The 15,580-nt window shown below is 38.4% G+C and overlaps 1 protein-coding gene across 1 annotated transcript in view; it reads right to left on the minus strand.

Annotated features, from left to right (window-relative positions):
• The window catches only part of LOC105221185 (uncharacterized), a 65,374-nt gene that overhangs the window by 20,416 nt on the left and 29,378 nt on the right, over positions 1-15,580 (minus strand). The window contains 1 exon segment of the mRNA XM_054233243.1: positions 14,724-14,865. Within this exon segment, the coding sequence (XP_054089218.1) occupies positions 14,724-14,865 (142 nt within the window).

Below are 15,580 nucleotides of genomic sequence, written 5' to 3' on the forward strand. Positions count from 1 at the left end.
ACCACTTGGAATATACTGGGATTCATTTTATGAACTGAGGCGGTGCGTATTCTTGAAACTGCATTGAAAGTTGGATACGCACTGACTTTTCTGCTTTCATATACTTAACCCCAGATTCAGATAGTTGTCTTATAAATTTTATAAACAATTTTATTTTTTTATTTTTATCCCGGTACCGCGTTGATTTTAGTAAGATAACACACAATTTGATCCATATATTCGGCATAAAATCTACTAGAGTAACGAAAATCATTATATATGGCGTATGAGGGCTGGGGTAATTGCTGGATCGATTTCACTAAATTTCAGAATCAAGCTATTATATCCAAGTATATGTATGTATGTGATTGGCGTTGCAACCGTTTAGCCGGTTATAGCCGAATCGACGATAGTGCGCCATCTCTCTCTCTCCTTCGCAGTTCGGGGCCAGTTGGAGATCCCAAGTGTAACCAGGTCGCTCTCCACCTGGTCCCTCCAACGGAGTGGAGGCCTTCCCCTTCCTCGGCTTCCTCCGGCGGGTACTGCATCGAACACTTTTAGGGCTGGAGTGTTTTCGTCCATTCGGACAACATGACCTAGCCAGCGTAGCCGCTGTCTTTTTATTCGCTGAACTATGTCAATGTCGTCGTATAACTCGTACAGCTCATCGTTCCATCGTCTGCGGTATTCGCCGTTGCCAATGTTCTTAGGACCATAAATTTTGCGCAAAATTTTCCTCTCGAAAACTCCTAGTGTCGTCTCATCTGATGTTGACATCGTCCAAGCTTCTGCACCGTAAATCAGGACGGGAATGATAAGCGACTTGTAGAGCTTGATTTTGGTTCGTCGAGAGAGGACTTTACTGTTCAATTGCCTACTCAGTCCAAAGTAGCGAGTAGTATATACCCCCACTTAATTTTGCTAAAATATCACAAATATTAATGGATATATATGGTATAAACTTTATACTATAAAGCCCACCGGAGGTTTGAAAGGCAAATTTTCGGTACATATATGGGAACTAGGAGGAGTTAAGACTCGATTTTAACCATTAGACAAAGATTATAAGAAATATATTTATTTCCTCTGAATTTCTTTAAAATATCAGAGAGATTTACCGATATTTTTCGTAAAAAAAATACTCATTGGCACAGAGGTCTTCATGTTCGATATCTAAGGCTTCGAAAATTTATGGTCTGAAAATGAGATTTTCATTCACTTTTGAAATAAGTAGGTCCAGAGCAGCTGATACTCGCATGAAACTACTATACATTTCCATTTTTGAATTTTCACACACAATCTCAACGCAAAGCAAACGACCACTTCAACATAAAAAAAAAACTTTGACAATTAAATTAAATTAACTTTTAATCTGGCAACTCATAATGAAGTATTTAAAACATAAGCTCGTAAGTGCAGTAATCCTAGAGTGACAGCAGGGCATTTTATTTAATTTAAATGCACAATAATTTCATTAACCATTTTATTAGATTATCATCTCAATTAAATCCATATGCTTTGCTGGGGCTGAGAGAAGAGCGCAAATTCACTGGAAAATTACGCCACTTAATCCCAGTGGTTATAAAAAATTTACGAGCAACAGATAAAAGACACAACACAACAACAGAAACCTACAAATAAAATAAAATTAGAATTGTCAGTGGCACATGCAGAACATATTGTACAATTATAGACAAACACACATGCACACGAACATAACAAAGAAGAAAGCAAAGCGTTTATACGCACATAAAGACCGAATTATAATCGAAAATATAGACGCGTCGAAATAAGAATTAAGCAACAAAGAGACACATGTGCTGGGAAGAAGTTATTAACCCGACACAATGCCCCCATTAAACACATACATTACCACGCACACACATACACACACGCGCACGCTTAACGGTCAATTTCATTTGATGTACACAATATAATAGAGTGGCTTTCACGCTTATCCCAACACGTCGGGAATGCCAATATTTTTGAATTGACTTAATTAACTGTTTGACACCGAATGAAATGTCAAAACACACATTTGTAATGACCGTTCTCTGTGTGGGTTACCACATTGACTTGTTGTTGTTTTTTAGGTGTATGCAAAAACACTTTGCCTACCGACCACTACATTAACAACTATCATACAAAAATTAACTTACAACAACAACATTATGATGACAGTGGCAGCCACAAGATTCTCGACAATAAAATCGTCACAAACTCAGCACAACGAAATTCCGACGATAGGAATGCGTATGCGAAGAGCGATGGGCATTTTGCACTGAAAGGTAACGACGCTTGGGCTAAAATGGTATCCCCAAAGGGCTCATCACTGTGTGTGGAAGGCATGAGCAGAGTGAGGGCGACACATAACTACAGGTAGACAATGCTAACAAAACACACATAGCCCTTCATATAAGTATGTATATATATTTTTATGGCCGCTGGTATCCCCCACCGAACAGGTGTAACGTCTGGCAGATGGCTCAATTGATTTCAGTATATACGATGAGACACTCACGGTCATAAGGGCTGGCAAATATGTCTGACTGTCAGTCTGTTTGTTGGTTGTGGTAATGTGTGCGCGTGTACTCACTGTACCCTTCCACTCTAGCTGGAGGTGCAAACACTCTTGGTCACTGCACTTAATCTCAATTTCCCTCGTGTGTGCAGCAGGGACTTTACCTCACTGATGGGGCAAAGCAATGTCGTATATTCACTTAAGAAGTAACGATGCTGCTTTGTCTTGAGTATAAGTACACAGAGAGCGATAAGTTGTGATGTGGGGGTAAACACTTGAATTACACACTCATTCTGCAGTACTATATGTGTTTGTGATTACCTAAACCATGTATGGTGTGATCTAAATGAAGTGCTATAAAGATGGACGATATGATAAGAAATATACTTGATCTTCTATTTATTATTAGCTTGGACTTATATAAGTGGACTTTACCATTTGATCCAACTGGAAAGGTATGCCCATGTGTCGTGTATATAGAATGCCAAGGTAAAGATCGAATCATTTCTATGAAATTTCAATTCATATATTTTCTACTCAAGCTACTAGCTTTCAAAAGGCACAGCTATAACTATTGGACTAACTATTGGTTCATTAGATATGACGCTGTGAGTGACCACAGTTCTGTTTGACCTATGTTGTACTGGTTTTCGTTCGATTCTTAAGAAATATATAGGAAGATTCTAGAAAAAGAAAGAAAGTTAACGGTCCTATGACTCTCAGCGCAAATGTGGAGAGTATTCATATGAAATCAATTTAATTTAGAACTAGTACTTTCTATATATATATATATATATCATAGTCTGTCAAAATTTTTGAGTTTTTTCCTCCGACGTGATTTTAATAACAAACTCCTTACAGAAAGCAACGCACTAAGACCACTCAACCACGACGATCAACCCGCTCGTGTTAGATTGCATTCACCTGTTTTCTCACATATTACCTTTCTGAGTTCTGTCAGTGTGGTGTCATGTGGTTCCACGCACGTACGCGCAATTTTCACGCCAATCTGTGCATGTGAATGTCAACACTTGTGGAAATCGCGCCAGCGACAGCAGCAAGTGTTGCACATAAATTGTTGACTTTTTAAAAGACTGAAGCCAACAGTCATAAATTACGAGAGTCGAATAAGAGAATGGCCAATATAGCAGGCGGATAACAACGACAAACAAACATACTTATTTATTATAAATGCATGAACTTATATATAGATACATATATGTTCCTCGTCGTTTGCTGTTAGAAAAGATAACAACAGCAGCAACAAAGTTAGGTGGATGCTTAAAAATTTATAGCAAACTGAAAGAATATCAATAACTTTGATATGGCACATAGAGTAGGTGGCAGCAACAAAGAAGAACAAGCACATGAACAAGATAATCGCAAGTGAAGCGCATTGAACAAAATCATAAAATCATAGAAAGTCGTTGAAAGCCACGAACTTTTAACGTACAAATTCCACTGGCAGGAAAGGGGGAACGAGTATCGAACGTTCCGGGTTTTTGATAAATGATGTACCAGCAGCAACGGCGGCAGCCACATCCACAGCTAGTGAAGCCAGCGAAGCCAGCAAAGATTGTTTGTCAAAGGCGTCAATATGCCACTGCCACAAGCAACACAAAACAACAACAATAACAACAGCAAATATATTTAGATATGCAACAAACGCGATAAAGTGGCAAACGAGCTGTGAAAGCGCACAACAAGCCACAGCCACAAGGAAGCGAGCAGCAGCTTTAAAGCTATGTTTGAATAATGAAGGTGTAGAATACTCAGAGGAATCGAGGAAGTAGGTTACAATGTAGCCAACGCGCCGTTGCTCAACTAATAGTGGCTGCCACATAGTGGAATCGCTGCGTTGTTGCTCTGTTAAAATGGCAGCGTAACGGTATAAAGCCATTCAGGGAATCATATAAAATGATCAAGCATAAGAGCCGAAGGGAGCTTTAGTACCGTTGGCATTCAACGACGCACGCTACCAACGCGTTGGCTGGCTGATATACTGGCTGATTTGCCGCTGCCATTAGTCGTTCGCTCGCTTGCCACCCGCTTGACTGCTTGACTTTCGCGCGGCGGTCGCTTACAGCGTGATTGCACTCGGAAATGCGGTGACATTAACGGGAAATCATTTTGTCCCCTAGTCATAGTCAGAGTCATATACACTCGCTGCTGCATTCTGCTGTAATTCATTTTACGTGAGAGTGGGTGTGCGTGTGTGTGTTTGTGTCACTTTGTTATGTTTATTTTATTGATTTAATATTTAAATGGGTTTTTCTTGTAAATTAATTGCTCGACAAATTGTGTTGTGTCGTACGCAGTGGCATTTTGTTCCCACTAGTGCGTTTAGCGAGCAAGTGTGTATAGAAATATATAAGTGAGAGTGTGCTGAGCAGCTTACGTCTTAAGTGTGTTTAAAATGTAGAGAAATTGTTGTAATCGTCACAAGTTCAAATCGTTGCTCTGCGGGTGTTTAATTTCTATTAAAGGGAATTTGCATATTTAATGCGAATCGAATGTTCGAAATAGATTTATTTCGCAAAGAATTCATTGTAAGGAACTTGTAAATTTATTCTGGAAAATGTTTTTGTTTATTTGGCGCCAAAGTTTTCTATGTCTTAACGATTGAACATTTCCGTGCGCACATGAAGAAAAATTCAAGCTTTACAAAAAAAAATATATTATAAACTCACGAAAGTGGTTTCTTCAATGTTTGGGAGACATTATAACCGAATTTCGAAAATTTAGTAATAACACTACACGGCAAAATATACTTTCTGGGTATTGGACCATTTCTTTTCCGAGAGATTGAGTCATATGTAATTTTTCGAACTTATATTTTCGAAGTTCGAAATTTTTTTTCGATGTTTACAAATATTTAGTTACAGCATATAGTAACTAATATAATCTACATTTTCTTCTTTATTCAATTTTCGGCCAATCTTATAAGACAGATTCTATAAGCGGTCCAGTACTTTTCGATATATACAATTTTATTTTTTCGAAGATTTAACTTTGATCTGTCATATAAGCTAGACTGGAATCCAGAAAACAGCCGATGGAAAAGGCAACTGGAGAATAAATTTGGGATTCGAAATATCTGTCGTCCAAAAAAGTTAGAGTCAACTCAAAGGATCAAAATAAATGGATGAATCTCATTGTGGTCCTTTGTTCACCCGTGGAGCCATAGGATACAATATACTCTCTTATAGATAAAGCTAAAAAAAATCTACTTACAAATCTACTACAACACCTACGTTGTATGTGCGTATTCCAAAGAACAATGTAATAAGCGACTAACATAACGGCACTAGTGTTATATGAAATTAAATAAATTACAATGACGAAAGCCATAATTAGAGTACAATAATAAAGACAACGGTGGATAGTAAATATACACGTCATTGCACTGACGACGTCATAATCCCACACATTTCATTAAAAACGCGATAAATATCAAAGTCGACGAAATGTCTTCACGCTACACGTACTCGTACAACATAGTAGAATATGTAAGTAGTATTTAATCAAAAACAAAAAAAAAACCCAGTTCCATAAAGGAACACAAAGAAATTATTGTAAATTTCGCTTTCGGTAGACGCACAAAGTGGTCGTAAGCGACGCCCACGCCTGACTAATGGCGGCGCACCAATACGCAACGGTACTCAAAACACTAATCACAAAAAAACAAAAAGGTCAAAGGAATGTGAGAGTGCATAAGCATATATGCATATCTATCTATATCAAACGGTACCTGTGAAAAACTGTTATCCGTTGTACTATTCGTGTGTGTTGGCCGGTGAATACTTTGACTCTGTTACCGTAGAGTTTACTGCTTTTTCAGAATTCATGCTCCCATTGGTGTTGAAAAGACAAACTAAACCGCATTTTGAAATGTGGCTGAGAAAAGGGCCGAGTTAACAGCAAACGACAGGTTGTAAATAAATGTTGGGGAACTAGAAGGGAGCGCTGGGAGTTTGTGGTAGGGCTGACAGCAAAGAACACCGAAAGCAAAATGAATTAATCATTCATTGCGGTCATAAAAAACAACAACAGCGAGGTGCTGTCCAAAGTGGAACAGCTGGTGTTTTAAGTTTTACAGTGTGCATCAATATGTGGACTCGGAATTTGTGTATTATCATTTAAATAATACAATTTGAAATTGTTAAATGATGGATAATAAGGGATAATGATGTTGAAATAGTTTTTGCTACTTATGTCAGTTAACTAAGTCTGTACTAATTGCATAGGAAAACATGACAATACTTATGATGCGATAGTGATTTAAGAGGTCAGTACTGTACACTGGATATTCCTTTCGACGACTAAGACTTTAACTCACTGATACTTCTCACCTCACTGGTGCTAATTTATCTAGTTTATGTCTCAATGTGCCACACTCAAATGCGAACGATCCTATTGACAAACGCTTTATTCCTGAGGCCAGTGGAGAAATTTACTAAAAGTTATAAAATAAATAGAAATGTAGCGAAACGCCAGGTATACCTTTTAACGACCTAAAGCTCATCAAAATGTAAAAAAATAAAAATCAATAAACCTAAAAAGGACAATAAATAAAAAATGAAACAGAAAAAAATACTTAAACGTTTAAGCTTAAAACAAGTGAAATTAAGGGTATTTAACAAATATGTCAGAATCAAGAATCAGTGTATATTATTTGAGCTAATGTTTTCTGTTCCAATTTAAGTGCAGAGACGCTACAGTTAAGACCTAGATGGTATTATGAAAACGCAATTTTAGCAAACTTTTTGGTATCTACATACGTACAACAAGTATCAGAAAAACAGAATACCATTGGCCATACTGGTTAAAAACATAAACTATCTCTCATTTGAATAAACAGTAGCCGAGTTTGAGCGACAGACAATTAAGCCCACAACGCAGTCTCCACCCACAGCTGCTCTCACACAAACAATCCGTACAGGTGTGCTACGGAGCATATGTGCTCGACCAGCTGTATTCAACTTTTTGGGCGTGCATTTTCGTTGCTGGTAATCGGTGGTGTACAAGTGATGACCGCCTCCGGCAGACTCAAATACTGACACTTCCAACAACACGTACAAACAAACAAATGCCTAGAACTGCTGGACGACGAGTTCTAGTTAAATGCGGTGAATTACGAAAGTTTCAAAACGGCCTGGAAAACGACTATTTGGCTAACACTCGCTGATAAATGGCCAAATGTCCAACTCAATCCACAAAAGTCGCACAACACTCAGAGTGGCCTAACAAAAAAAGCTGTTTAAGTGGTTTGTACAACACACACACTCATAAATATATGTAGGTAGGCACAACTCACGTGAATGTGCTTGCAGCAACGCTGGAAATACTCTAGTGAGCGAGTGTAAGAGTCCACATACTCGTCTATATAATTATGTGAGTGATTGCTATGGGCGGAAGGTGTCTGCTTGTAGCCACGAAATTTTTCCATTAATTCTTAAGCTAGTGCAGAGGAGCGTTTACTTTTAAACCACATTTTGTAGTTTTCATTTCCAGGTATTTTTATTTAGTTTTTTTTTCTACTTGCTATTCTCCTTTTGTTTTGTTTCGGTTAAATGAACGTGACTAGCTTTGGGTCATACAGCCAATGCTAATCCACAAAATACACAAAAGTTGAAGTCTTATACAAATGTGCACATATGTGAGTGTATTTACGTGTAAAGAGCAAACAGTTTTGTAATAGTGAAGCAGATAGCCAAGTCATCTGGACAAACACACATATTTATATAACACACATATATAATATAAATATATATATAATATATAGCTATATCCAGTACACAGCTGTTGCTGTCGTGCATATCCCATGTGAGAACCAATCGGTTTTTAAATTTAATTCCCCATAGTGCATTATCTTGTAAAATTTCTTTCACACTTCCTACACAAGCCAAGAAAGGGAGCACAATTCTATATATATGGGTCAAGCAAGCTTTCGTATGTGGAGTGTAATCTCACAATGCACAAACTCGAATTTCCTTACAGGGTATGAAGTTGTCCTTACAAGTCCTTCCTACAAAAATAAAAAAGTAGCCTATGCCAAATTTATTGTGATTCTAAGAAAATTACATTTGGATATGTTGCACTTCAAATCCACACATACAGATATAAAGGGTGTTATTTTAGAAATGTGGTTTTGAAGAAGAAAGAAAACTCGTATACCTCTATTAAGGGAAAGAATTCATCTTTATTATAAAGATAAGAGTTTGCTATTATGTTTTGAGAATGACTTCGGACAAGTGACCGCCATGGCTGGTTCGAATAAATTCCAATCCAGAGGTCCAATTGACGACCACTTTTTGCAGCAATAGAGACCGAATGTCAGTAATTCAAGTCGTCCTTAAGTAAGTATGTTCATTGTGAATTGGCAAACCGAACTGAGTATAAATCAAGTAATAGTTATCAAAAAAACCAACTTCGAAAAAAGTATTGCCTCACACATCTAAAAAAAACACCCTTTACTACATCATACCAGTATTGAAGTTGACTTTTTGTTTTCTGTTGTTTGAGCCTATTTAAAATCACCTAAGTATACATACATACGTCACACTATATTCGTTCTTGAATTGAGTTTAAAATAGTCTTAAGTGGTAATTGGATTTTTGTAAAAGCCTGTCACCAAAATAAACTTGTCTATTTCATGCGTCTGAATTGTTTATGAAGTATTAAAGATTGGAATTTTCTTCAAAAGTAAGCGAGCTTATTTGCGATAATGGAAGTTGCGGAGAAAGCTATTAGAGTTTAAGTGATTTAAAATAATAAGTATTTTCCCGCGACCTAATATAGTGCATATGTGTATAGAACTAGATAAGAGACACTAGAGACTGAGGATGTTTAAACAGATGTTTTGTTTTTAAGAATGAGAAGCCTAGACACTTTGTAAGGAACTTATTAAAATATGGGTATCAATGTAAAAAATACGTTTAAGTAGCGTTGCCATATCTTTACAATATATTATTAAACGAAAATTAACAACAGGCTCCAAGCCTTTCGTTGACATACATATAAAGGTCTTAACCGTTTCATATTTTAGGAGTACTTTGCAACATCCCTTGACACCTTTAGCGGTCCAAGTGGGATAAGCTATATTCAGTGTCAGTTACCACAATCACATTCCTGTTATTCCTAGATTAAGATAAACGAAATTATGAACTATTATTGTATGAACTCAATACTCCATTTATTGAATTGACACCGCTAAGGAACTACGTTACCACTCAAGCATAGAATCGCTTCTCTCTCATAAAATTACCCAAATTATAACTTATTGCAGCCATTTAACAATAATTAATTGCCATTTTCCATTAAATATCGATTAAACTCACTTGCAGAGGCATCAATTCCTAAGCTATTTGTTAGGCAATATTTCTCCATTTTTCATTAATTTTATTCAGTAGCAGCGGCCTTGGCTAGACAATTAATAAACTCACTTATAATTTAATTGCTCGTCTTTCAAGGTCCCCACAACGGCTGGGCAGGAGCCAATTACGTACAAATTAACGACAGTTTATTGACCACAAAGGACAAGAAACATGAGCACTTTATACAGTGGATAAAAAGAGTGGTGAAAGAAATATGTAAAATAACTGTACTACACAGCTCTATTCTTTAGATAGTGCACACCGAGTGGTGCGTTTACTTAAAGTCCAACAATAACTAAAACTTATACAATCTTATAAACCGCAAATCCTTAATATAACAAGAAGCTCAAAGTGGAATCTGGGAAAAAACAAGTGAAGAAGTGCAATGTTGGGCTTGATCCAGAGCAATTTGTGTAAGTTAAAGTTATGTGAAATACCTCGAGTTGTTCTTTGGAATCTGGGAAAAAACAAGTGAAGAAGTGCAATGTTGGGCTTGATCCAGAGCAATTTGTGTAAGTTAAAGTTATGTGAAATACCTCGAGTTGTTCTTTTTAAACTTTTTTAAAGCTTAGTTCATGTTGAAAATTTCTGCTCACATTAACTTATCTTCCCTAGGAAAATAACTTTGCTTAAGGCAAATAAACTAAAATCATACCAAATGGAGTTTAATGGGAAGTGAGCGTGGTTATAAATGGATATCGTCCACATTTCCATTTGGTATTATATATATATATTAAAAATATAATACACCATTGTAAGACGATATAGGTGGACGGATAAATATCCGAAGCTCTTTTATGTCTACCTTGTTCAGTTTAAGGCAGTGAACAAAACTATTCTACTTTATCAGAAAATATTACGAGAGCGTAAAAAAATCTGCATTTTACCCAGCTCAACCTCCCCACTGTGGCACTGAGGCTAAGTGATAAATGGTACTGCGGAATTCACAGAGAAAGTTGAAAAGTGTTGCCGGCACAGACGTGCCGCAGAGATAAACGAAATGACAAATATGATTATGAAGATTATTCTTTTTAGCTAAACGCCGCTATATGTACATACAAACATAAAGTGACAATGTCTATTTTTACGGTAATATTCCAGATAATGAACTTATGCATAAATAATGGTGCTGAGCGATGAAGCTGCTCATTTTGCTATGCAATGTTGCAATTTCCATTTTTAGAGCGATAATATTCAGTTTGAACGGTTTATTTATTTAATACTTTTTTGCATATTTTTTCTGACGACACCGAAGGAATTGCATACAAAATATTTGCATTCTGCGGACACTTGTCCAGCGACGCCTTAACTCGTTTGCTTTTATGTATTGCAGCGCCTACAAAGAGACCTGAGGTGGCACACTTCTCTTCAGTTTGGCGCCGTGTGTCTACTTCCTTGTTTTTCTTGTTGTTGTGACTGAACTTTCTCATTGAGGTTTCGCTTTTATTTAGTTAACACACAACAATAGACCTTGCGGCGCTACAACGAGGCTCTAACAAGTGCAAAAAGGTTTATAGCCTTGTTATTATTGCTGTTGTTGCTGCTATATGCAGATTGTATTTTTATAATTTTTTAATCCGTAATTGCAAGCATTGTGTTGCAGTTGCGCCTTAATGGCACTGGCTGCTTTGCCTTTGTAGTGCAGTACGGTGCGCACTCACCGCCTCTTCAACGTCCACATCCCTTCTACATACAGCGCCACACGAGTGCCGCGCTGGTAGTTAACATAAAAGTTTCAAATTCCCCATTGTCTACTACGAAGTTTGCCGACACGTATCGTCGCCTGCGCCCTCATTGTGGTCGCTTTGGCGCAGCGCTTGTGTTTGGGCTACAAAAGTGAGTCACCGACAAGTGAAAATTGGTACAAGTGCTTTAAAAATAGAATAAATAATCGGTCACAAACCAACCAACCGACCAACTGTCTTAAAAAGCAAAATAATTAAAAAGTAAACCGGGTCTTAACGCTTGTAATCTCCGAGTGTGAGTCTGGTGGCTCCCTCGTGCACTCAGCGCTTTACTTTCGCATTGCTCTATGTTCTCCTTGTGGTAAATATGTGTTTTGTTTATTTGGTTTTAGTTTCGCTGTTGTTGTTTATGATAGTTTTTGTGCATTGACGACTTTGCGCCAACAACTTGCGAAAGTTGCACGACAAAGCGTTCAAAGTCAAATAGGAAACTCAAATTACTGCATATTGTATGCCGCCTTTAGTGCCTTTTCGCAACTACAACAACCTAAAAGTTTGCCATTCTATTGTTTTTGTGTGCCATTATTGTACGTTAGGCGCAATTGTGCTATCATGCCATTGCCTTAAAAAGTATTTTGTACTTTAACCCTTGAGCCCAGTACTCTTCATTGTTATAATTTTCTTTTCGAATACCGAATGTTTTGTGCATAATGAAGTGTACAAAAATTGTTGTAATAATTTTAATAATGGAATATAAGATCAAGAGATCGGAGCCCAAAGATTAAGAGCAGAGAGTTGGGCACTGCACTTGATACAAAAATTTACTTGTAAAAGCAATAAGAAAGCTGGCAAGCTGAGCTCGGCCCAAGAGGGTCTGCCTCTTTATAGTAATATAACCACTTCTTTCAGTTCTGCCAAGTTTTGTTTTCTAATCTAATACATTTGTGTGACGCTGCGTATACGTAACCAACACTTTCGGCTAGAAACTTAAAATTTTTATAATTCTGAGCAAATGAAAAGTATTTCCATAAAAATATATATGTATGTATGTATGTATGTGATTGGCGTTGCAACCGTTTAGCCGGTTATAGCCGAATCGACGATAGTGCGCCACCTCTCTCTCTCCTTCGCAGTTCGGCGCCAGTTGGAGATCCCAAGTGTAACCAGGTCGCTCTCCACCTGGTCCCTCCAACGGAGTGGTGGTCTTCCCCTTCCTCGGCTTCCTCCGGCGGGTACTGCATCGAACACTTTTAGGGCTGGAGTGTTGTCGTCCATTCGGACAACATGACCTAGCCAGCGTAGCCGCTGTCTTATTATTCGCTGAACTATGTCAATGTCGTCGTATAACTCGTACAGCTCATCGTTCCATCGTCTGCTGTATTCGCCGTTGCCAATGTTCTGAGGACCATAAATCTTGCGCAAAATTTTCCTCTCGAAAACTCCTAGTGTCGTCTCATCTGATGTTGACATCGTCCAAGCTTCTGCACCGTAAAGCAGGACGGGAATGATAAGCGACTTGTAGAGCTTGATTTTGGTTCGTCGAGAGAGGACTTTACTGTTCAATTGCCTACTCAGTCCAAAGTAGCACCTGTTGGCAAGAGTTATTCTGCGCTGGATTTCGAGGCTGACATTGTTCGTGTTGTTGATGCTGGTTCCCAGGTATACGAAATTATCTACGACCTCGAAGTTATGACTGTCAACAGTGACGTGGGAGCCAAGACGCGAATGCGCCGACTGTTTGTTTGATGACAGGAGATATTTCGTCTTGTCCTCATTCACCTCCAGACCCATTCGCTTCGCCTCCTTATACATGCGGGAAAAAGCAGAACAAACGGCGCGGTTGTTGCTTCCGATGATATCAATATCATCGGCGTACGCCAGGAGCTGTACACTCTTGTAGAAGAATGTACCTTCTCGGTTTAGTTCTGCAGCTCTTATAATTTTCTCCAGCATCAGGTTAAAGAAGTCGCACGATAGTGAGTCACCTTGTCTGAAACCTCGTTTGGTATCGAACGGCTCGGAGAGGTCCTTCCCAATCATGACGGAGCTTTTGGTGTTGCTCAACGTCAACTTACACAGCCGTATTAGCTTTGCGGGGATACCAAATTCAGACATCGCGGCATAAAGGCAGCTCCTTTTCGTGCTGTCGAAAGCAGCTTTAAAATCGACAAAAAGGTGGTGTGTGCCGATCCTCTTTTCACGGGGGATAATATATATATACTATCAGTAAATCAAGAGTTAAATCACTAAAAACGGCTTACTCCAAAGTATCATTGAATCAGCCAAAGCGAAATGGCTTATGTCGTTAGCACAGGGGCTTAACATCTGCACAGATATTTCTTTACTGCATGCGGCTAATGGGCAAATGAAGTGAAATGCAATTTAAAAACAAAATGCATGCATTCAAGTGCGCCAAAGTTTCATTTTCGTGGCTGGCGAGCCATAAAAGTGACACTCGTGCCACACGACACCCAAACTAGTAATGGCGTGAGCGACAATGCCAAGCCAAACAAATGCTGTTAACCACGATGTATTTGTACAAGTATTATACAACAACAATAACACCAACAATAATAACAACAAAACAAAATAGTACACTTGATACGAAAATATCACAATCGTGTTGCCACTTGTAAATGTCAAACTAACAAACGAAAAGGGCAAATTGCATGCAGTGACGACAAACAACAACAGCAACAAAATACACAATTGCAATTACAATAAAATACATGCAATACAATAACAAATCACGATAAAAAGTGATAAACCATTGAAAAATTACCACAAAGTGGGGAGGGAGGAGGAGGGGAGGTTGAATTTACACAACAAACGACGCTAAAAGCAGGTGTACAAACAACTGGTCGAGAACGAAGGGCAACGACGGGAGAAACACATGCAAGAAATTTGTATTTGAGCTAATTTCGGTTGTAAAGCGTTTGCCGTATAATTTCACCGCTATAAATAGCTAACGCACACATATACACATATCCTTAACAGTAACGCTTTCCAATGAAAAAAAATTTACATTTTTACGAACCCGCTAAAAATTCATAAATTCTACAATATTTTCCATATATGAACGCAATTGATTGGGGTTTACAGGTGCTTGAGGGGTGGGGGGTTAATTGCTACATATTTTCACCAAGCGGCTAATTTACATACCTGTCATCCGTCGGTTTATATGTGACAATGTACTTTTCGATTGGATGCGCATTCAAATCGATCATCGTCTGCCAGGAGACGCGCACCGTCGTCGGCGTGAGGAAGGTGACGGTGATGTTCTCGGGTGTGGCGGGTATGGTGCCTGTAAAACGACAGCAAATAAAAATACACTTTAATAAGAATAATATTGAATTAATCATTGAATGCAAGGACACAATCGAAACACAAATATCAATGTACAAACACCGACAACCACACACACACGCATGCACCTCGAACTATAACACAACAACACACCAGTAACCACGAGTGATACCACTGTAAAAATAGCGGCAAGCGCACGCTTAGTGTTGGTCGAATAAAAAATAGAAAATAGGGAAATGAAATTACTTATACGCCAAAGTGGGTCATGGCTGCACCACTGGCCAACAACAACAACTGGCGAGCGAGCGTGCGTGGCGGCATGGGGCGTTCTTAGTGTAACGAAACAATACAAAAAGTAGTAAATAAATTAAGTAAATGTTCAAGTTAACGCGCCAGCGAGCCAATGCAGCGAGCTAGCTAGCTGGCTACTTGCGAGGACAAATACGAATTTGTCCACAAATATGGTGCGAGTATTTGTTTACACAATGCCGCAAAGTATGTACGAGCTACGTCAGACAAGACAGCACGGATCGTTACTGCCCTGCTGAGTATGACAGAATTGACATAGAAATTGACGCTTAAGCAGTTGAATCGATGGTCGAATCAATGCAGAAATGAACGCCTTAGCGAGGGGGGACTGCTGCATGAATGCAGGAGTGTATTTAGAAGTAAATATATACACGAAGGTGGTTGTGAATGTCATATGTGTGCAA

Source organism: Zeugodacus cucurbitae, chromosome 6, assembly GCF_028554725.1.
Source record: "Zeugodacus cucurbitae isolate PBARC_wt_2022May chromosome 6, idZeuCucr1.2, whole genome shotgun sequence".
Classification (NCBI taxonomy): domain Eukaryota; kingdom Metazoa; phylum Arthropoda; class Insecta; order Diptera; family Tephritidae; genus Zeugodacus; species Zeugodacus cucurbitae.